A 22896-nucleotide genomic window follows, 5' to 3' on the forward strand; every position below is an offset into this window, starting at 1 on the left:
GCATCGGAGAAGACAGGATATTAAGAACAAAGAGGGGAGCTTAGGAGGTAAAGCAGGAAACCCTGAGGCCCAGTGTTTCGGAGAGAGGAGCCCTCTCCACACGGCCTCATGATGGAGAAGCCACATCTGGACCTAAGACCGGCAGACAGCTGCCTCTGCTGCAGCAGCCCGTGCTGGTTCTTGGTGCCCTTCCGACATCCCAGCCTTAGGTGTTTACTGTCTCAGGGCCCGGCATCGGGGCAGATGTGGGACTTCTCTTTGGACTTTTAACCCCTTTCTCCTCTACTAGGCCCTTTGCCTTCCACTGTCTTTTGTTCAACCAAGGAGGTCATAACCTATTTCTGCCAAGTGATGGGTTGTGGAGGATGTGAGGTGGGTGATGAGGCTACTTGTGGACAATAGGATTTAGCTACCGGGGCTGTCTCGTGGAGTAGCGGATCATTCAGTTTAATGAATTTGGACAGTTCACTGGATCCGCCCACAGAGTTCTACTCACCTTCCAAAATGCTTCCAAAATGGCACTAACTATTGTGCAGGAGCCAAAAAGAAAGAAGAGGAAAGTAATAAACGAGAGGGCCCCAGAGACTGCTGCCCTTTCAGAAAAACCTGAGTGAACTTTTCCAGAGAAAATTTAAGCCTAAAAAAAAAGGATGCTTTTTTTTCTTTCTCCTCATGTAGGAATCAGGCAAAGATAGATGCCACGAAGACAAGCACGCGCGTGTGGCGAAGAACCTGATTTTCATAGAAGTGACAAGGTGTTACGCATATACTTCAAATACACGTTCCTTGATGTCACTTATACACACGGAGTCTCAGGTTATGCTCTCATTAAGGACATCAGAGCCGCTCCTGGGGTTTGGTGCTCTAACAAGGTAACTCCAGAGACACAGCCCGATCCTACAGCCTCCCATCATACACACACACACACACACACACACACACAGCCACATAAGCAAGCAGACAAGCTCCTCTGCCACACGTGGGCACACACACACACACACACAGCCACATAAGCAAGCAGACAAGCTCCTCTGCCACACGTGGGCACACACACACACACACACACACACAGTCACACTAGGGAGAAGACAAGCACCTCTGCCCCACACAGGCGCCCTCCCCCACACACACACACATGCACACAGTCACACCAGGGGGCAGACAAGTACCTCTGCCACACACGGGCACCCACAACCCCCTCACACACAGTCACGCCAGGGAGCAGACAAGCTCCCTTTCCACATGGGACACCCACAGTCCCCGCGCTGTGCTGCCAGCCCTGTGGCCCAGAACCCATTCTCCAGGCCTGCGCTGAGAACACCCTTCCCCCCGCAACCCTCCCTGTGCACCACTGTTCGGTAGCCAGCTGTTCCGTGGGCAGACCCCTCTGTGGGCTGACAGGTGGTGATTACTGTTGCCAGCCCCACATTAGGAGAGAATTGAATGGGAGAGAGCCCCTGCCCGCCCCGGGCTCCCTACAATAGCGCCTTTGTGAGGTGCTTCACTGTCTGTCTTTCCCGTTCCTCATCAACCTACGTCTGGAGCAGCTCTGCCTGAGAAGAGAAGAAAAGACAAAGGGAGGCTCACAGGCCTTTGGCGGAACCACCCCACCTGGGGCGGGAAGGAGGGCTGCGCTTTGGGAAGAAGACTGTGCCCCTCCCCCGCACTTGGCTAAGGCAAAATAGCCAAGAGGACCCCAGGGCTGCCTGAGGTGGACTCATGAAAGCAGTGGATCCTGCCCATCAGCCAGCCTTGCCCCAGCCCGCTGAGCTCGCAGCAGTGAGGGTGACGCTGAGGTGGGGGCCTGGTGCAGCAATCAGCAGATTCCTGGAGCCTGGAGTCCAAAGCCTGGAGCCTTCCTCCTCCTCTCCCTTCTCCCTTCCCCAGATTGCCCTCTGCAATCCAAAGCCAGACGCCAGGGTGTGAGCCACAGAGGGTTAAGTTTCCAGGAGTCCCGACAGGCTTCGGCCAGGTACAGGGCTGGAGTGGGTAGGTGGGGGTGATGAGGGTGGAGGAGGGGGTGATGAGGCAAAGGCAGCGGACCGGGTAAGGCCAACATCTGGGACACGGTCATTGCCCCTCCTCCCTGCCCAAACCGCAGACGCTGTGGCAGCAGGAAAATCAGAGCGGTTCAGACCAAGAAGAGTTGTGCAACCGGGCCCCGCAGGAGCGCTATGCTGGAGGTGGGAGTGGAGGTCTGGGGTGCGGGGCAGAGTTCACTTTACAGGGGAGACTTCCGTTCTTACTCAAAACACAGGCATTCAGGGCTCTGGTTTCTACACCAGACTGCAATGCAGCTAACATCTATTTTCTAGTTCAAAATCCTCTGGGAATCGGAACTGGAAGCTCTGCCCTGGGCCCGTGTCTCACAGCCAGAGGCACGGTGCCACTGAGGTTCTGGGGTGGCTGCCGTGGATTGGCTGCTGTGGATGGCGGTGGGTGTGGACGGAGACCTTTCGTCCAGCCTCCTAAAGTGGCGGGATTCTGCTGCTTCCCCCAGGCGCCTCACAGTGAGCCCTGCCAAGTCCTTAAAATGGCTCAAGCAGTGGGGATGGGTTGGGAGGGAGAAAATGGACGGTCAGCGGGGAAATTTGATCTGAGGGCTGCCCTAAACAAACACAGGAGAGGAGTAGTGGATTTTCATTTTAATGCAAAATGTTGCAATACAAAATAATGTGGAGAAAGTGCTGTTCCTCAGGACACTGAAGGGAGGAGCGAGGAAGAGAGGGCAGAGCTGGACATCTCGTAGTCCTCTCTCCCCAAGTCCCTCTGAGGGCAAGAACACTGCTGCCTGCTCCCTGGGCCTGCCCCATACAAGGTCAGCACTCTGGGTCTGGGTCACCCTTAGCCTGAAATTTCTTGACATGGGGCAGGAGAACAGGAGTGAACGTTGAGGCTTTTGACTCTTTTAGCGCTAAAAGGATTACTCAGGATCTGGAGTTCTGTATGAAATAAATGAGCTGTAAGAATTTGCTTGCCATTGGTAAAAATAGAGGGGATTTGAGCCACAACTGGCCCACATTTAAAGAATGAGGAACAGGAAATTTAGTGGGGATATAATATAAATGTATGGGAGTGAGAAAGATGCAAAAAAACAAGGCTAGCTCCTCAAACCTCCTCCTCTTTCTTCCGCATCTCCAGCTTATAGACAATCTGGTAGCCATCATCCCAGGCATACAGCTGGCGTTCTCGGGGGTTATAGCGGAGGCTGGCATGAGCACCATATCTGCGGGGAAAATAAGGGAGGGCTGCCCGTTCAGGGGTCAGGGTGCCACTGGCATCAAAGGAGCACTGGATGCGGGCCCGACTGGCAGGACGGGTGTTATAGACGACGTATAGGGTCCCACAGATGACAAAGGCAGCCTCAGCATTCTCTCTGGGACATGGTGTGTCCCATTGTTGCTCTGTGTCCAGTGTCTGTGGATCTAACTTGGCCAGACACAAGTGCCTGTCATCCTCCCGGGTGGCATAGACAGCCCAAAGGCCTTCCTCATCAGCTGCCAGGTCAATGTAGGTGTCTGCTGTCAGGCCATATGGGGGGATCAACCCTTCTGCTGGGAATACTGAGCTGTCCACCACTGTTCGGTTTGCCAGGTGGAATTTGATGAGCTGCAAAGTGTTCTCCATCTCACCACCCCCGCCAGGTCCTCCAGGAGGCCTCCGGGCAAAATAAAGAAACCCACCATATACCAGCTGCCCTGTGCCTATCCAGGGGAAGGGCACCCGGACTCGGGAAGCTTTCCGGGCAGCCATGGCAAGAGTGAAGTCACGCAGCCTTGGGAAGACAAAGGCTGTGTCATTCTGTGTCCCATCTAACACATAGATCTTCTCTGTTTGCCCCAGTGGATCCTTGGTCCATAGACCAGCTGGGCCACCAAATCGCTTCAGAATCTTCATTGATCTCACTTGAGAGATTGTGTAGCCACAGTCTGATGAGAAAAGCACAGGGAAAGGAAATAGAGGCAAGAATTAGATGCCTACAGCAGGAACTCCCCCAGGGTGGGTGATCTGGGGAATAGTGAGCATTTGCCCAGTGGATGCCTCCACTCTTAGGGAAAATTGAGAAAAGCGGGTACCGTAGGGGCCTGGGTCCCCAGAACTCTCCTTAATAGGCCTGGCATTACAGAGGTTTCTCTGAAACAGATTCCAGAAGACAGAGCCATAATGGACTGGGCCAAATAGAAAAAAAGAGTAAGAAGGACGAAGGAAGAATATCAGTTCTGAGAGAGTTAGGGGCCTGCTTTCGGATCACCTACCTGTCACCATATCATACTTCTCATTTCTTCTTCCCTTGCCTTTTGTCCCAGGGCCTCCAGTCACCTTCTCATCAAGCTCTACACAGGGCAGAGCCGGGCTCTGGGTCTCCAGATAGTCCACCTCCCGCTCCAGACGGTCCACCCTCCCGGAGATGGTGTCAGCTTCAGTTCTGAGCGCCTCCCGCTCCTTCTCTGCGACCTCCAGCAGTGGCAGCATCTTGTTCTTGAAGTCCCGCAGCTCAGCTGCATGCCGACTACTCTGATCCTGGCACTGGGCCAGCCGTTCCTGAAGGGATGGGGGATCAGGAGGGAGGTTGTAGGGTTACAACTCCCAGGCAGGGAGAGGCCCAACCCGGGAGCCAGGAATGGGAAAAAGAACAAACTCCGCCAGGCTTCAATATCCCCTTCCACTCCTGCAGGAAAGGAAACCAGATGTGCAGAGGTGCTAAATGTGCAAAGAGCCTAGCTGAGATCCACCTAGGCCCTTACCCTGACTCCATGTCCTCCAGTCCGTGTTCTCTGTGAGCAGTTCCAGAGTCATCTGAGCCTCTAGGCAGGTCTAAGTGTATGAAGATGGGAAAAGGTGTCTGCTCCCTTAGCAATTCTTCTCTGGGGAATTAAAATGCTACAGATCTCAACCTGTTAAAGACAGGAAGTTGCAGATTCTCTGGGAACCTCCAACTTCAACAGACTCATCAGCTCCTCCAGAGATGTAGCTCCACAATCTTGGCTCTCGTTTCCACTGTGTCCCCCTATTCTATCTAATCCCAGAGATAAAAGGCAAAAGTCTATTTGCTTTGGAATTGTTCTATGTGGGAAAAGAGGAGGGCTTGTTACTCTGAAGGAACAGAGAATTTTCTGTAGGCTCTTGCAGAGGCCTATCTTGTTATCCCCAGATCCCTAACAAACTGGTTGAACCAATAGACCTGGAATCCTTCTAGGCTAAGCTAGAAGAGGAAGGAGTCCCTCACCTCTAAAGCAGCTAGTCGGCGTTCCATGTACTCCACAAGGTGGTGCTGCTGTCCTTGAAGGGGTCCCGACCATGACAAAAGGAACAAGATGAGGAGAGGGGTGCTGGGCCCCATGGCAGCTCCGAGAGTGGAAGGAACGAGTGGAAGGAACGGGCAGTCGGTCTCTTCCCCTCAAGCCCGAGGGTTAGCTTTGGAGGCGGGTGGGGGCGGTGCCTTCTCTCCTGATCTCTGGATTTCTCTCACTACTCTGGAATGCTTTCAGTCTCTTTACAACCCCCACCCCCTCCTTCCCGCCAGGATTGATCAAACACAGATGGCCCCATTGCACAGCAGCCAGAATCCTTAACCACCTCCCGCCTAGGCTGTAGGCTCCCCTGGAGGGGAAAGAGATGGAAACCCCAAGGCAGAGGCCTTCTGAGCAGTCAAGCAGAGAAGCTAGCTGCAGGAAGCAGAGACCCCAGATAAAACTCGGCAAACGCCATTCCTGTTTTAGGAGAGCTTCACCAGTGCTGACGTCTTAAGAAACTAAGATCTTTCGTTAATCCTTCCCTTTCTCTGCAATAATAGAGTGGATTTTCTGCCTTGTTCAGTAGAAGCTGGAAGCCAGGGAGGTGAGATTGAGGGGAGGAAGCAGGAAAAAAAGGTCCAAGTGGTCAATCCCAACTTCTTCTAAAGCTCATTGGCGCCACCTTGTGCTAAGCACCTAGTGTCATCTCATGATTAATACAGAAACTAAGGCTTAGACTTCACCCCATGAGGAAAATTTTCCACAAAGCAAGCCAAATGAATTTACAGGGGTTTTCACAACTAAAATGCAGATTTCCCCCCCAGACTATCCAATTACTACTTTGGGGGCTATGCGAATATCTGATTTAGCCCAAGGAAGAAAATAAAACTAAGATTAAAAAAAAAAAAAACAGGTCATTGAGGCGTAGTAAATTAACTGATTGTCTGGAAGTAAGGCTGACAGCAGCACTGTTTTACATGGCTTTCCTGTGCTTGAAAGAGGCCAGGTATATTCTCTCACCAAAACTGAGTGTTCAGTGAGTTCACACTGATTTATTATATTCACTTACGGGGAGGGGGGTGAATCTGAAATGTGTGTGTGTGTGTGTGTGTATATATATATATGTTGCAGTCTAAATCAAAATAAATGTATTCTGACCTCCCTACTACTGGGAGAAAAGACATTGGTTATCTCTCTTGGTTGTGGCCCAAAAGGGTATTTCTGAGTGTTTCTCACTTCTATATCCCAACTAAGGCTACAGGAGCACAAAATGAATTAATGGCCACCATAAGGCAGACTCGGACTGATACACAGGCCAAAAAAAATTAAATAAGGCTGGGTGCAGTGGCTTAAGCCTGTAATCCCAGCACTTTGGGAGGCCAAGGTGGGCGGATCATGAGGTCAAGAGATCGAGACCATGGTGAAACCCTGTGTCTACTAAAAAATACAAAAATTAGCAGAGCATGATGGTGTGCACCTGTGGTCCCAGCTACTCGGGAGGCTGAGGCAAGAGAATTGCTTGAACCGGGGAAGTGGAGGTTGCAGAGAGCCAAGATTGTGCCACTGCACTCCAGCCTGGCGCCTGGCAACAGAGCAAGACTCTGTTTCAAAAAAAAAAAAAATTAAATAAAGCATTTACTCAGAGATGTCCAGTCATTAATTCAGACAAACCCCTATTTCTTTATCGGGAGAAATTCTATTCACTTCAGAATCAAGAGAATCTGATCAGAGAGGTTCCTTCTCTAAAAAGGACCATGACTCTAACAGTACAATTTGAAAGGAGGGAAAAAAAATACCATCTTCCTGTGGTGACTCATCTTTTCATTCTGCTACTGCTATTTGGCAAAACACGTTAGGAAGCAAAGCTTAATTAGCCTGTCTCAGAAGTCTTCTACTTCTTTCAAAGAGTCAGATCCAGATGATGTTAAGTAAGGGCCCTGGACACCACTGCATTCTTGGGAAGTATTCCCTACCAAACCCTATTCATTTCCGGTATGGAGATTTGTATGAAGAATGAAATTGTCTCTAGTACTCTATTGATGTTCAAATACAGTACGTTTAGCTACTTCAAAGATGTCATTTGTTGATCCCCTTTGTATCCTATAACAGAAGTCAAAAACAGCCACGATTCAGAAAATTTACCCATTTTATTGATGCATTGCAATTGCTCTACATTTTACCGTATTATGTAGAAAATACTGAAAATACAAGCTACTTTGTAAAACCAAAGACAAACATTGAATCCAAAGATAAACTATGTTTTACACAATGGACCCTTTTCCCATAGTTAGTATTAAATTTTAAATATCTATTTCTTTTGTTAAAATGATTATTTTACATACTTCCTAAGTACATCTGCATTACAAACATAGCTCAGTAATTCTCAGAAACTATCTGTTTCTAGAGGCTTGTTGTAAAAGAAAGCACACAACCAAAAAAAAGGGAGAAAGCAAAAAAGGTTTAAAAGCGCACACAATAAGTAGCATATCAAATACATTTAATAAAGTAGGAATTCCATTGCAATATCAAGGATTCAAAGCAGAAATACTAACATTACATATAATGTACATATAATGTACTGCTACATGTAGTGAGATTATTTTTTCAAGCTGAATTGAAACCACACATTATATAAAGTTTAGCAACAAACAACCATGTAGACATGCTGCACCATCTATCAGTTAAAAAAAAAAATCAAAATAGGAAGCAGGCTCGGGCCACTCCTGTCACTGAGAGGCAATTTCATTTCCTATCCTAAAACAAACCATCTCAACTAGCAAATTTTTCCATAATAATGCTGAATAAAACACGCTTTACTGTGCTTGCCTGGCTAAAAGCAGTCAATCTTAGCCCCTCTAGTGGAGGACAATGGATGAGCAATCACAAAAACAGGCTCAGAATGGCCAGACTGTTCGAAATGGAGTTCATATTCCTGGGGTAGGTATTTCAGCTGAGCACTGAAAATGGTATCACCTCCTGGGAGCTATTAAAAACTCTGAGTGACCAAGTGTCCCTATGAGCCCAGAGTGGCTACATTGAACCCTTCCACGATTCCTCTCTCACCTGGAAGGGGAGAAGCTCAAAATGCAAGTTCTGAGAGAGGACTTAAAGCCTTAAGCTGGTTTAAGGTCAGGTCACTGTGACCCAGACCAGCTGCTCACTAAATTCACCAGGCTTCCCTCCTTCCTGTCAGGGCCAACAATGTTAAGCCCCAGGGACAGAATCTAAAAGCCACGTAGAGCACATACACATTCAGCAGACACAGGTGGATTTTTATGTTGGAAAATCAGAAATGCCAGTTTGCAGACTAAAGACTGAAAAATCTCTAAAGTTTTTAAAGCCACACACTGCTAGTCAGATGATTAAGTTAACAATATAAGCTCTTGGTATTATCTTTTTCCGTGGAGTCTGGACTCCTAAGTGGTATCTGCTTATTGGACTGGGGTGCAGGAATTGGGTTTTGTTTCCTGCGTCTCATTTCTTACAAAAACAACAAATCTTGTCCCTTATAGAAAAAAGATAGGAACAAAAAATTTGTCCTTTAGAAACTAGACCTGTGTTCAAATAATAAAATCAAAATGTGCTTGGCAAAAAGGAGACATAAAGATCACACATGTTGACCAGAAAACTGTATGACACTAGTGACAGAAATTATACAAACTGCTTGACTATCTTGACCAATATAGTGCTGAAAACACAACTCAATATAGTGATTTTTAAAAATAAAGAAAACACAACATGTTCCTGGTAGGCTGTACTGACTACCTGCCCCATCTTGGAAGCCCTTACTCCTTACAATGAAGAAACTCCAAATACTTTGACAACTCCTCGGTGTTCAGCCTGATACAGAGCTGGCTGACCAGGCTCCATGAAATCTCCCATCTCCATCCTGCACCTCCTTGACACCATCTCTGTCTACATAGAATCAGTCCTAAAATTATCTCTCAAATATATCATTTTCAATTCAGATGGAACACACCTGTATTTTAGGATTAACTTTCTTTCCCCAAATCCTTTATGGGCAGGAATGTCCCCATCCCCAGTACCTTCTACTTGACCCAGATCCATGCAGGAGCTGAGAGTACAAGGACAGTTTCACAGCTTGAAGGGCCCCAAAACAATAGAAGCTGTTAAAAAAGAAACCTCAAAAGCCTCAATGACTCAACAGGCTTGGTTTCTCCTCCATATTCTTCACCAGCTAAGAAACCTTTCTGTAAGTTCCTTGTCACGAGCGGCACCACAAAACTCCTCCTCATAGTATGGGGACATGGTAAGCAATACAACAGGCTCTTTGGTATAAACACATCTGTTATATGTTTTTTTCAACAAGCAAATATTTTACTAGGAATGTCAACTATTTGCAGGAAGGACTGCCACATGGGAAAAGGCAAAAAAAAAAAAAATCATTCTAAAAGTGATTGCACATACTTTAAAAGAATGCATATTTAATATTGGCTTGACTCCTCTCACCTGCTTCCTGAATTCTCACAGAAGCAAGGTAGCAATGCACAGTGAGAGAGCCACATAGGGAAAATGCTTCTGTGAGAACTCAGCTGAGAATCCAAAATGGAAAGGAGTAGAGGTGGTAGAAAAGGAGAAAAGCTGCTGTTTTTATTTTTCAATGTTGGCAGGGAAACTGAGAACAATGCATTTACACAACACAGCTACTAATCCTGTTCTGATAAATCCCAGTGAACAGCTTAGGGTCCACGGGGGCTTGCTGGTCCATCCTAAGGCAAGCTCACTGTAAACTCTATTAACCACTACATTATCATATAAGGCACTACAATAAGGGAAGGAGGGAGAAAGGGAAGGAAGAGACACACATTGAAAAACTCCTCACCAGACACACCTGTGCAAAACAATTCCAAGGTTCTCCTCTCCTTGCAGGCAATGCCCCTGCTCAATCAGCACTACAGTAATATGCTCTAATATAATTGCAATTAGTTCACATACATTCCAACAAGTATCAGTTCATTTTGGTTTAAATACAATGGAGACATCAATCCATCTCCGGGGTAACACTGGAGGATCACATACACACTAAGTACACAATTCAAGTGTAATCACTACACATTTGATTACAAATAACATTTTGGATTAGCAGGAAAAATTGCTTGTTATATTTTTCTAATCAATATGTACATATTTAATCATGTAAAATATTAAAACACCACCATTACAAAACTTCTAAAATATTTTTAAATTCAGTAATAAATTTTTAAAATATTTTTTGCAATTCCTACATGCACTTATTATATAAGTCTTAATAAGAGAGCATTCAATTTGCTGCTGGCATACAAAGGAAGCTACTTTAAAGTATAAAAGCTATACACAAGAAATGTTCTTATCTGGTTTCAGATTTTTTTTAGCTTTCTCCCCAAACAAATCACATAAAACAGAAGGGAGAGATAAGGAAAACACAGAGGTGTATTACTGAAAATTCATACTAATCTTTAGGCAAAGCTCATCAATGCCAGTATCTTAGACAGAGATTTTGCATATAATAAAACCACCACCACCATATAATAATAACCATCTTAATAGCTTTTTCAATTTAATAAAAATTAAGCTGAATCAGAGAGAAAGACTTTTTAAAAATAATTTAAAAAATAATTCATGGTGCTTCATTTAAAAAGAATACTTGGTGCTTTCACGTAGGTATGGATTCTCTCACATTAAGTTACCAGCAAATGGTGAGCTGCCTTTTAAACACTACTTTATAACAAACACAGGAGCAACTGAGAGAATTCCAATAGTAACACAGAGTAATACGTAACCAGTTTTGCAAAAATAACAATTGCCCATTAAGTATAATATGACATTAAAATAAAACTGAAACTCTGTAAGTTTAAATGTCCAATAAACAGATGAAACTTTGAGGATATGTAAAAATATAGACTTGTGTAAGCTGCTTTTAAAATAAAATAAGCAAGTAAGTCTGAGTTTATAAACAGTAATGATTTTTTTCTTTCCTGTCATCAGATTTCAAGTCCTTCTATCAGTAATTTTCCTGACCAGCAATCACAATAACACAAAATGAAATAAAGAGGGGCTTCACTTGTTTTTAAAAGCATTTATAGAAATCAAGTCAGAGAGACAAAATATTTTTCAGAGGGTAACTTCAAAAAATCTCTCTTCCTTGGTAACTGCAGAAGATGGGCATCTGAACTCTTCCAAGTACCAAAATTGCTGTCACAAAAATAAAGAATTTAAAAATAGGGCAAACTTTGGGAGACTACAACAATGCAGTCAACACTGAGACAGGTTCCCGCAGAGAAAAACCTTCTGCTTCAGTGGGCCCCTGCAGAACAAGTTGCTGGCTAAGAAGTTTCAAGAGGGTAAAGGAGTATCTCACCATAGCCCATTATTAAGAACTCAGGGCCAGGAGCAGGTAGCCATGACTCCTCCTCCCTCATGCTCACCAACTATAAGTAGGAATACTGGCTGATCTTGGTAGGACTTAGTGGGTATCCAGTGTAAATTGCTGAGCCTCGGGAAGACCCAATGTAGGACTGGGTGGCAAACTGGTGTTGGTACTGAGCAGGGGCCACGCTGGCAGAAGTGAGGAGGCTGGGCCCAACACTGACAGGGACCTGGTGCACCAAAGTGCTAGGGTGAGTGGTATAGGCTGCAGCATGCCTTGAGGAGCCCTGGGGGGAGAAAAGATGAGCAATGGAGCTGGTAGAGCCCAGTGCAGCAGCAGAGGTGGGGGCAGCATAAGTATACAGATGAGCCTGGCTTGGAAGGTGAGCAGGGGCTGGGGCCAGGTGTGGGTGCCCCGTTGAATGTAGTGGGCTGCCATGCTGGAAGGTGTAGGGAGCTTGGGAGAGCGGGGCCACAAACGCCTGCTGCCTGCGGGGGGCTGGGTTGCTGCTTCTCTCCTGTGAGGTTGGAGCCGCCGATGACTGCTGGTTCTGGAAAAAGAAAGAAGTGAGGAATCTTGAAGTCACTCCGGCTCAGGGCACCAAAGGCCAACTTCAGAGCTCAGGTCCTGACTTGTACTGTTTCCAAACTGGTATAGCACATAAATAATTCTCCCAGACTGGCACTGAATGCTGTCAGAAGTCAGCCATCCATCCCTCTGCCTCTTAGCAAGACAGATCCTAACCTAGCTCAGGTAACAGCAGTTTGCTTATAAGTATGACAGGAAGGGGGAGAATCAAGAGATCAGAGGGTTCCCCACTCCTGGAAGTTAATAACTGGTGACTCAACTCACCCTACTCTGGGGTCAGTAAATTTGAATTTTCCTAACCTTTATTTCTTACCGTTGCTTTATTTTGTTCTCCTCCAAGTTCTTCATAACCCTCTTGAAATGTGGAGCCTAAAACACATGCACTAACTCAAACTTACATGTGCTCTCTGTCTCTCACAACCCTTCATATTGACACTTTCTCACTACTAGTGAATATCATAGAAGCACTCGAATTTTAGCGCTGAGAAAAGAGTGAACACAAATAGAATCAAGTAATCAGAGAAGCAGAAGTGTGGGTTGGGGCACAGGGTGTTTGGAGAGTGGGGAAGTCCAAAATCCCAGAATCCAGCAACAAGCAGGACCTAGAACCAATTGAATTTTGTGGCCAATGAGCTTTTCAGAGTCTTTTTTTTTTTTTTGAGACGGAGTTTCGCTCATTACCCAGGCTGGAGTGCAATGGCGTGATCTCGGCTCACCGCAACCTCCACCTCCTAGGTTCAGGCAATTCTCCTGCCTCGGCCTCCTGAGTAGCTGGGATTACAGGCACGCGCCACCATGCCCAGCTAATTTTTTGTATTTTTAGTAGAGACGGGGTTTCACCATGTTGACCAGGATGGTCTCGATCTCTTGACCTTGTGATCCACCCGCCTCCGCCTCCCAAAGTGCTGGGATTACAGGCGTGAGCCACCGCGCCCGGCCTTCACAGTCTCTTAACTCAAGTAAACAATGTAAGGATAAGCTTATTTATGGCCTGGGAGACAAAGAGAATTAGGTTTCAAAGCATATGCCTATCATAGGAATGGTTAAAGCATCCTAGGCTCTTTCTAATTTCCCAGACATTTTTCTAACCTTCCAGGATGGACTTAGGGAGGTCTGATGGAAAACCTAGAATGTACATCCCAAACACACTTAGAGTGAATGAAGAGACGTAGCACATGCAGATACAACGTAGACCATAGAACACAAAATTGTTTGACACAAAAGAGGCTTCATTTGGCCTTATTCAGCATCCAGCCAGAAGCAGGTTCTCCAGAAAGTAACAACAGTGCAGGGCCCAAACGGAAGGCATCAGCCTGTAGCGCTTACCTGGCTAAGGTTGAGTGGCTGTGCTGCACTGGTCCCCCCGCGTTGAGCTCGGTATCCTGTGGGGGTAATACAGCATCCAGATGACTGCCCACTCACTGAAGCCACTGGCTTGGTCTTATTGCTCAGGAGACCTAAGAAAGGGTCAGGCTTAATAGTTTACACCAGAAGAAAATAACCTGTATAACCCATTTCTTTTCTGTCTTGGCACAAATCTCCACACAGGATCTTCAAAATGTTCACTTGAATAAATATTATAAATATTATAACTACAATCTTTTGTTATATACAAGAACTACTGGAAATACAAATATGCTAAAACACCATCCCTCTCTCCAAGAGTCTATCGTTTTATGTAGAAAGGGATTAAACAAGCCCAGAAATGATAATGTGAAGCTGAGAAAGCTACTGGTAATTCTTAGGGTATTAAAGTGTCAAAAGGGTTTAAAAGAAGGCAAAATTCTATCTTGTTGGGCAGTCTTCAAATTCTAAGAAATTACAGGACAGTTGAATGTGAAATTTTGCTTCCTTCTGTGCTCATTAGGAAAACTGGAGCATTTATTCAGTGTCTCATGTGATAGTCTGTATTCTTTGGACCCAAGAGCGCACAGAGGTCCTAATAATTCTATTCAGTAGCATGGCATCAGGAAGCTCTCTCCCTTGTCTGCAATGGGACAACTGTTTACTTCTAAGAAGTATCACACATGGCACAGCAGACGTGATGAATAAAAAAAGAAAAAAATTATTAAAAAGAAAAATAAAAAGAAGAATCACATAGAGGTAAAACACAATACCCTCAAATTATAATCCTGTTTATTTCTATGGAAGTAAGATAATTATATAATAAAACATAATTTATACAAGTATGGTCCAGCTTTATGTTGACACCTAAACTTCACCATTCTCTTCCTTGGTATGAAGTTGTCACTGAAAAGCAGCTGCCTTGACAAGACTACATTGCCTGGGCTCACTTGCATCTAGGTTGGACCATGTGAGAAGTATTCACTATTTCCACTTATTTCCAAGGTAAAGAGGTTAAGATGTGTATGCCTCCTTCAAAGTTTCTTTCTCCTTCTGACTGGATGCTCAGGCTTCGAACACTTGTACCAACAAGTTATATAAGAGAGGAGTAAAATTCTACTATGTTATGCTACAAAAATCTAGGATTTGTTACTGCAGCTACCGTTACCCAACTAACACAGTAACTGAACCAGGGAGCCTAAGTCCGGTACCTAACAGAGCAAAGAAAATGAAGTAATTAGGTTGGTAATAAAACCAACAAAAGCATCACTGCTATGACACTGGGTGAGAAAAAAAATCTAAAAGATATACTGTTTTCCAAAAACACTTTTGTAGTCATTTTCAATATTATCAAGTCCTGTCCACATCTCAATTGCCAAATTCAAATCATCTATGGCAAACCTAATTGCCTGCTAATTCTTCTTGCAATATCAAACGTCTTGTCTGATTTGTCCCATCAGCATTGAATGTGTTGCTGAGACTACAATCTCATTTTTATATTAATCCAAGCAAAATAAACATAGGAAGATAAAGTGATGGCCAAAAATAATTTCACATTCCAGGAAAATGATTTCTGAATTAAGGACTCTTTAAGAATGTCTATGCCACTGGTCTCTACCACCGACATAAGTGGATTATAGCAAAATATTTAAGCAAACACACATCAAAGGAGAATTCAACTGAAGCTGCAAAATATACTTACCTGAGGCCTGAGTTGCTACAGTGCAGTCACCAAGCTGAGTTTTCAATGGAGGCACAATGATGGTGCGGGTGCCAGTGCCATCTGCTACAACTCTGCCAGGCCCCTCCAAAAGGGGTCCACTATTGCCTCGAAGAGCATTCAGGGTATCAGTGGAATAAGGGCTGCTCAAAGAAGAGTCAGAGTCTGGAGAATCATTGACAGTGACATAACTGATGACATTAGACCTTGGCTTCAGGCCAGAGCTGAGAAGAAAAATACATGAAAATTGAATTGCTGTGGGTTTTTTTTTGTATGTAACAGGGTCTTGTTCTGTCACTCAGGCTAAAGTGCAGTGGAGTGATCACAGCTTGCTGCAACCTCAACATCCTGGGCTTAAGCTATCCTCCCACCTTAGCCTCCCAAGTAGCTAGGACTACAGGCATGTACCACCATGCCCAACTGTTTTTATATTTTGTATTGATGAGGTCTCACTATGTTTCCCAGGCTGGTCTCAAATTCTTGGACTCAAGTATCTTCCCGCTTTGGCCTCTCAAAGTGCTAGAATTACAGGCATGAGCCACCATGCCCGTCTTCAACCGCCCTTTTAAGCAATGTTTCTTAGATGGTCCGTCTCTGGTTCTCCCATGATAACAATGATGATAAAGATGGTAATAATAATAATACTAGCAGCAGTAAACTTCTGAGTGCTTATTACATCCCAGGCACTACTCTCATGCTCTACCTACATCTCACTGAATCCTTACAACAATCCTATGAAGTAGGTACTATTAACTTCATTTTGCAGATGAGGAAACTTAAGAAATAGAGAGATGAGGAACTTGCCCAAGGGTCACACAAGAAGTGATGAGTGGTGAAGGCAGGATTTAGACCCAGGATGGAATGACTTCAGAGTCCATACCTCTAACACCTCCTGCAATGCTGCCTCTACCATCTTACAGTTGGTCCTTTTGTACTAATAGGCTCTAAATTCATTCTTAATTTTATCTTTCAAGTTCATTTAAACTTCATTTATATATGATTCTGTAAAGTCTCCTAAATTACCTTCATGTGTGAATCCTACCTTCTCAGATAAAAGCAAGAGGTCATCCCCTTTTCTGTAGGCCCAACGCCAAAAGCCCCATCAAAGGCTATGCTTCCAAAATACGTTTTTTTCCTTCAGCCCTTTCTTTTTTTTGGAAGGTGGGGAGGGGTGGAGTCTTGTTCTGTCACACAGGCTGGAGTGCACTGGCATGATCTCAGCTCACTGCAACCTCCACCTCCTGGGTTCAAGAGATTCTCCTGCCTCAGCCTCATGAGTAGCTAGGATACAGGCATGTGCCACCACACTCAGCTAATTTTTGTATTTTTAGTAGAGATGGGGTTTTGCCATGTTGGCCAGGCTGGTCTCAAACTCCTGACCTCAGGTGATCTGCCAGCCTCGGCCTCCCAAAGTAATGGGATTATAGGCGTAAGCCACCGCACCCCACCAGTCCTTTCTTTCATAGCCAAAACTGGGCCCACTTGCCTGAAGCCAACAGTCTAAGACCAACAGAGCCAAGAACCATTCACTTATCTTACCTACTGGGCTTGTATTTGTTGTCCTCTTCCTCATCAGTGTCACTTCGGATAGTGATGACACTTACAGGAGGGCTAGGAGTATCTGGAATGATGATGGGCTGATGCTGATCTTGGACAGGGGCTAAGGAATTATAAGATGATGTAGTACGGAGGGGACTGCTCCCAACCAGAGAATAGACTTGGGAAGGCAGAATATCTAGAGAGGACCTGTAGAAAAAGTTCACAAGGAAAGGTGACTCAGTCCGTGGCCTTCCAAATGGTACATCTTTTCCCCAGACTGCTTTCCAATTTACTTGTTGATTCCCTTTTACTTAATCATTAATCAAATACATTTAACTATATAAGTTCCAATGAAAATAAGCACCATGCTGGCCGGAGTTTCCAGGGACAAGAACACCAAAATACAAAATAAGTTTTACTTTTATAAGCCCTTTATTCCAGGATTAAATTTTACTCTGCAAAGTAAAATAAAAACACCACAAAATGGCCTAGATTCAAAGTGGCAGCAGAGAGAAACACCATCATAACCAGGACACACCTGGTGTATACGCCCAGATGAAATGATTTGCTCTTCCTCAATTTGGCAGCTACTTGCTGCTTTGTATCAAAAGTATCTATACAATATTCCAAATAACAGGCAATGTATCTTTCAAACTGGCACAGTTTTAACTATCAGCTGTAACACAGACTTACTTGGAAGAGACTGGAGCTGACTGCTTATTCTTCTTCGAAGGAAGGGAACTGGATTGTTGTTGTCTGACAACATGGGCAACACCAACATTCAGAGGCTGAGCAGTAGCCAATGTCACATGGTTAGTCAGCAAGGATGGCTGCTGCATGATAGTGCTGTACTGGTTGCCATGAGAGTGGGCATTCCTGTACCAACAGAAAGAAAGAAAGAAGAGTGAATTCCAAAACCACTGAAGAATCAGAACCAAAAAGACATCAAAAGCAATTACACAAAATGCAGCTGCATTTTATTTTTTTAAAGTTGAACACCTACCATCTGATAAGGGATTAATAACCAGGGTATATAAAAGGCTCAAACAACTCTATAGAAAAAATTCTAATAATACAATAAAAAAATGGGCAAAAGATTTGAAAAGACGTTTTTCAAAAGATGACTTATAAATGGTTTCGCGCCTGTAATCCCAGCACTTTGGGAGGCAGAGGTGCGCAGACTACCTGAGGTCAGGAGTTCGAGACCAGCCTGACCAATGTGGAGAAACCCTGTCTCTACAAAAATACAAAATTAGCCAGGTGTGGTGGCACATGCCTGTAATCCCAGCTACTTGGGAGGCTGAGCCAGGAGAATCGCCTGAACCTGGGAGGTGGAGGTTGAGGTGAGCCGAGATCGCGCCATTGCATGGCAGCCTGGGCAACAGAGCGAAACTCCGTCTCAAAAAAAAAAAAAAAACAAATGGCAAACAGGCATATGAAAGGTGCTCAACATCTTTGATCATTAGAGAAATGCAGATCAAAACTATACTATTATCTCACCCCAGTTAAAATGGCTTATATCCAAAAGACAAGCAATAATAAATGCTGCCAAGAATACGGAGAAAAGGGAACAACTGTTGGTAGGAATGTAAGTTAGTACAGCTACTATGGAGAACAGTTTGGAGGTTCCTCAAAAACCTAAAAATTGAGCTACCATATGATCCAGCAATCCCACTCCTGGGTATATACCCAAAAGGAAGAAAATCAGTATATCAAAGAGATATCTGCACTCCTATGTTTATTGTAGCACTATTCACAATAAGATTTGGAAGCAACCTACATGTCCATCAACAGATGAATGGATAAAAAAACATGGTTGATATACACAATGGAGTACTATTCAGCCACAAAAAGAATGAGATTCTGTCATTTGCAACAACATGGATAGAACTCAAGATCATTATGTTAAGTGAAAGAAGCCAGACACAGAAAGACAAACCGCATTATTCTCACTTATTTGTGGGATCTAAAACTCAAAACAATTGAACTCATGGACACAGTAGAATGGTTACCAGAGGCTGGGAAGAGTAGTGGAGGGCTAGTGGGGAGGTAGGGATGGTTAATAGGTACCAAAAAAAAAAAAAAAAAAAAAAAGAATAAGACCTATTATTGATAGCACAATAGGGTGACTATAGTCAGTAATCACTTAATTGTACATTTTAAAATAACTTAAAGAGTATAACTGGATTGTCTGTAACTCAAAGGATAAATGCTTAAGACAGACAACCCATTCTCCATGACGCCCTTATTTCACATTGCATGCCTATGTCAGAACATCTCATGCACCCCATATATATATATATATATATATATATATATATATATACACACACACACACACACACACACACATGTACACACATACACACACACCTACTATGTAATCACAAAAATTAAAAATTAAAAAAAATTCTTCATTATAAAAAATAAAGTTGGGGACCTAGATTACTAGGCATTAGGATCTCACTATATGGTTTCTAATCACTTAAGACTCTCTTTAAATCTGGAAGAAAAGATTCCTGACCTTAAGAACCTACTGTTTCCCTATATTCAAAGTTTTCTTGTAAGACCATCTTCCTAGCCTGATATAGGTTCTTAAAGGCTTCCAACAGAGTCAAATTTTCCTTTGTCTTTTTCCTTATTATCAAGTGCTCCCACTCTATGGGATCGTCCCTTAGAAATCTCCCAGAGTAACATAGGGCACTTGCCTCCAGTCAGCTAGCTGCTGGCCACTCCCCATGGCCTCTGGAATCATTGCTGTGGGCTGGACAGAGTTGTGTAGAGCTACCCCAGGCAACTGTTGCCAAGTTGAAGGCAGGAGAATTTGCTGAGTCCCTCCAGGCCACGCCTGCTGTAAGGAAACACACACAAAAAACATCCAAACTTGACTCATTCTTGGCTTTTTCTTCTTTTTTGTTTTAAAGAAAGAAAAATTCATATCTTAAAAGAAGTTGCTTGTAGATTGTTAACTTGCAGAGATTAAAAAAGAAAGGTCAGAGGTGCTCAAAGCTACAAGTCTTATGAATGGGGAAAGAAAACATACTGCTTTCTCTTGTCCACCCCCATAAGCTGACCACCCAGGTATTAAAGAAAAGAAGATCCCTGCAGTTAAGAACTTCTATTATACTGTAGAGAAAAGGAGTCTGAGAGTTTAGAGATAAGAGCTGGTTAAATGCTGAAGTTTCATTTTTGCAACAATTCTAAAATATACCCCTAGAAAGAGTTAAGAGGACTCCCTTAAGATTAAAAATTTTTTCATCTGACTGCCAATCAGCTATCAGATCAATACAACTCATAAAACAACGGGCAGAGCTGTTCTCTTTTTTAAAAGGATAGTAATTGGAAAATGGAGTCAGATGTGGATGACCAAAGGCCTAATCCTTTTGGGGAAAAAAAATCTTGCGTCAGCAAGAAAAAGCTAATTTCATCATTTATAGCCACAAAATGGAATTTTAAAATAAGGCAAAAAGATGTTTATGAAATAGATGCAGACAGTATCATACTTTGTTTCTAATAGTTACCTAAAATATGTTTTTATGTATCATTTGCAGGAATATTTTCACATAAAAATGAATCACTACAAGAAAATAAATGATTTCTAGTTTTTAAAAAGCCATGTCACTTGCAATAAACTGAGCAACAAATGTTTTCCGTACTTCCTCACAGAAATTCTGGCATTTTTTTGACCAAAAAAAAAAAAAAGGGAACAGATTTGGAAGTTTCCTTTTTAAACTTGAATTTTGCAGTACGATTACCTACAATGCTTGGGTACATATGGTTCTGTTTCTTGAATTTCAAATTGTAAGACCATCAACACACTGTTTTAAAAATATTTCTGCAAGTAACAGATCCACTTGTTACAAATACCGGTTCCAAACAAGAAGCCTTCAAAGCAGAGAAACTGCAAACACGTCTGCTACCATAAGCAAAATTTAAAACACAACACAACAAAACAAAACAAAACAAAACAAAAAATAAGAGAAGTATGTTAAGTCACACCATGCGCCTTTCCATAGCCAACACCTGCACAAGACAAAGCATGTAGTTTAATACAAAGCAAGAAATAACATTCCAATGTGAGGCAGAAATCTGGCGTTCCAAGCGACGAACTGTTTTGACAGAAGAAGAACAAAAATATGCAAAGCTTAGCAAATGGCTAGTGCAAACTTAAGAGAAGCAGCAAAGGAGAACTGTCAACTAACATTCCAACCTTGAAACTACAGATGAGTGAGTTAAAACCAGTGGCTTGGATCAATCAAGTTGGAAATATATCTGACTACCTCACACTCAGGTTTTATGCTTACAAGAAAATTAATCTGGAAGTGACAAAGACTTTTAAACTGAAAACCAAATTCCAATCAAAGTATGTTTCTGGAAGTGTTTTCACTCACATGAATACTTAAGAAATAACGAAAGAAATTTAAAGCTACTTTGAAAACTGAAAAATAACAGGCTTCAACAGTGCCTTTCAGGTTTTTGAATGCTTACCTAATTTTAAATTTCAAATGATGAAATGCTGGATATCCAGTCAACAACTCTAACTCCCCCATATAACCAAAACACATCCAAAAAAAATCACTCTTAAGGTTACAGATCCTGAAACACACCTCAAAGTTTTGTTTTTTCTAACTCTAAGCCCAATACTACAATTGCAGCTATATTAAATAACTATTCCCCATGACTTTTAATAAGAAATAGATTGTATTTGCATAGTTTGTTGGTCATATTTTCATCCTTTGTATAAAGACCTATTTGTAAAATAATTAATCCCTCCCAAAACTAAAATGTGTTCACTTTTAATTTTAACCAACAGTATGATCTACAATATGATCTACATTCTAAAGGGAGTATCTTTAAATGTAAGATATAAGCTGCCACCGATCATGAGTGGCAAAAAGAGCTATCTTCATGTGTCTATAGAAGGATAGTTAGTATCAACTGATAAAGCAATAAATTAAGAGTATCTTAAGCATTTCCACATGCAAAAAGTTTTAGAACCTTAAAACAGCAAAAAATGAGAAAGCTATCTTGCCAAGGAGTTCAATTTTGGCCATCCAGGTACCTGTAGCTGAGCCAAATTAAAGGCCATTTCCTTCATTCTCAAGGATCACAGGGTAAAAGGTAAGGCAGAAAACAAGTAACAGTGTTGAAGCTCTTCTGAGGCTACATCGAGAGCTTTTATTACACTAGCCTGGCAAAGAAGAATGAAGGGATCTGGCTCTTTACGGAGCCACACAACCATCAGAGTCAGACAGTGCTTCAGCAAATGTTGGGAAGGAAAACAATGAGACATTAAAAGATGTAGCAAAAACACAGCCACAAGATGGCACATGCTTCCATGCCCTCTGCAAAGACTAAGCTAAAAATTTTTTTTGAAAAATAAACCAGAAGAAAACAGAACAAAAACAAACAGGAAAAAACAAAAAAGAAAGAAACCAAAGAAACTCCGTTAGTAACACAATCAAGTGAGGGGAATTACCAGTACAGCGGCAGTCTGTTCAACCAGCGCCGGCCGGCCGGCTGCGCAGCTCAGAGTAAAGGGCACCGCATACTGCGGTGTGATGGTGGCTACTTGAGGGTGGAGAGTTGCTACCATTAGTGGTGTACAGCTTCCCTGAAACGTAGATTAGGCAGGTGAGTGAAACAAACACGGAGGCAGGATATCTGGATTCAGAAGGGTTCTCATTCCCCCCAAAGTTATTACTGACAATAAACAATAATTTGATAGCACCTAAAATGCATATACCAAACACAACTTTCCCCCTTCAACTTTGTACAGCATTGGCCCACAAAGTCAAATGCCAATGGCCTAAAGCAAAGAAGTATGGGACTCTTCCTTGGACTAGATTCAGGGGATCAGTTCTATGAAACAAAGACATTTATTAGGAATTCTTCCTCCTGTTCACAAAATAGGGTTTTTGGATTTGTGAATTTCCTATGTGTCATAGGACACAAACATTTACATATGAAATATAAAATATACTGTGTGTTGCTATTTAAATACTTCACAATTTTCTCTATCATCTTAGTTGAACGTTCTGTAGCAAGTATAAAGGTTTAAAGCTTTCTACAGTCTGGTTAAACACAAGGAATGAAGGAATGCA

General features: G+C 43.1%; 2 protein-coding genes across 6 annotated transcripts in view; both read right to left on the reverse strand.

Moving 5' to 3' along the window:
- Positions 1–2608: 2608 nt before the first annotated feature.
- On the reverse strand, positions 2609–5497 carry OLFML3 (olfactomedin like 3). Its single transcript, XM_012466630.3, has 3 exons — positions 5228–5497; positions 4257–4542; positions 2609–3929 (listed from the first exon to the last, which is right to left on the reverse strand). Exons 1-3 carry the CDS (start codon positions 5339–5341, stop codon positions 3109–3111), a joined length of 1221 nt encoding a protein of 406 aa, XP_012322053.1. The 5' UTR covers positions 5342–5497; the 3' UTR covers positions 2609–3108.
- Positions 5498–7362: 1865 nt separating this feature from the next.
- HIPK1 (homeodomain interacting protein kinase 1) overlaps positions 7363–22896 on the reverse strand; it is a 50858-nt gene continuing 35324 nt past the window's right edge. For 4 of the 5 annotated variants that reach the window (XM_064372677.1, XM_064372676.1, XM_064372678.1 and 1 more), the window contains 7 exons: positions 22272–22406; positions 19501–19643; positions 17486–17668; positions 16793–16999; positions 15236–15477; positions 13516–13646; positions 7363–12151 (listed from right to left, as the gene is read on the reverse strand). In XM_064372677.1, the coding sequence (XP_064228747.1) occupies positions 11663–12151; positions 13516–13646; positions 15236–15477; positions 16793–16999; positions 17486–17668; positions 19501–19643; positions 22272–22406 (1530 nt within the window). In that variant the 3' untranslated portion in view covers positions 7363–11662. The remainder of the gene's footprint in view (positions 12152–13515; positions 13647–15235; positions 15478–16792; positions 17000–17485; positions 17669–19500; positions 19644–22271; positions 22407–22896) is intronic. The other variant, XM_012466621.3, reaches the window with a different exon arrangement.

This window comes from Aotus nancymaae, unplaced genomic scaffold (genome assembly GCF_030222135.1).
Source record: "Aotus nancymaae isolate 86718 unplaced genomic scaffold, 86718_ANA_hifiasm-v0.15.2.pri h1tg000007l, whole genome shotgun sequence".
NCBI classification, from domain to species: domain Eukaryota; kingdom Metazoa; phylum Chordata; class Mammalia; order Primates; family Aotidae; genus Aotus; species Aotus nancymaae.

Bases quoted from the DNA above. Each gene is read 5' to 3' on its own strand.
- OLFML3 (XM_012466630.3), bottom strand. From the start codon at position 5,341: ATGGGGCCCAGCACCCCTCTCCTCATCTTGTTCCTTTTGTCATGGTCG. The intron at 4,543-5,227 runs GTGAGGGACTCC...CCATCCCTTCAG, and splicing joins GCCGACTAGCTGCTTTAGAG to GAACGGCTGGCCCAGTGCCA. The intron at 3,930-4,256 runs GTAGGTGATCCG...TTTTCTCATCAG, and splicing joins GAAGTATGATATGGTGACAG to ACTGTGGCTACACAATCTCT.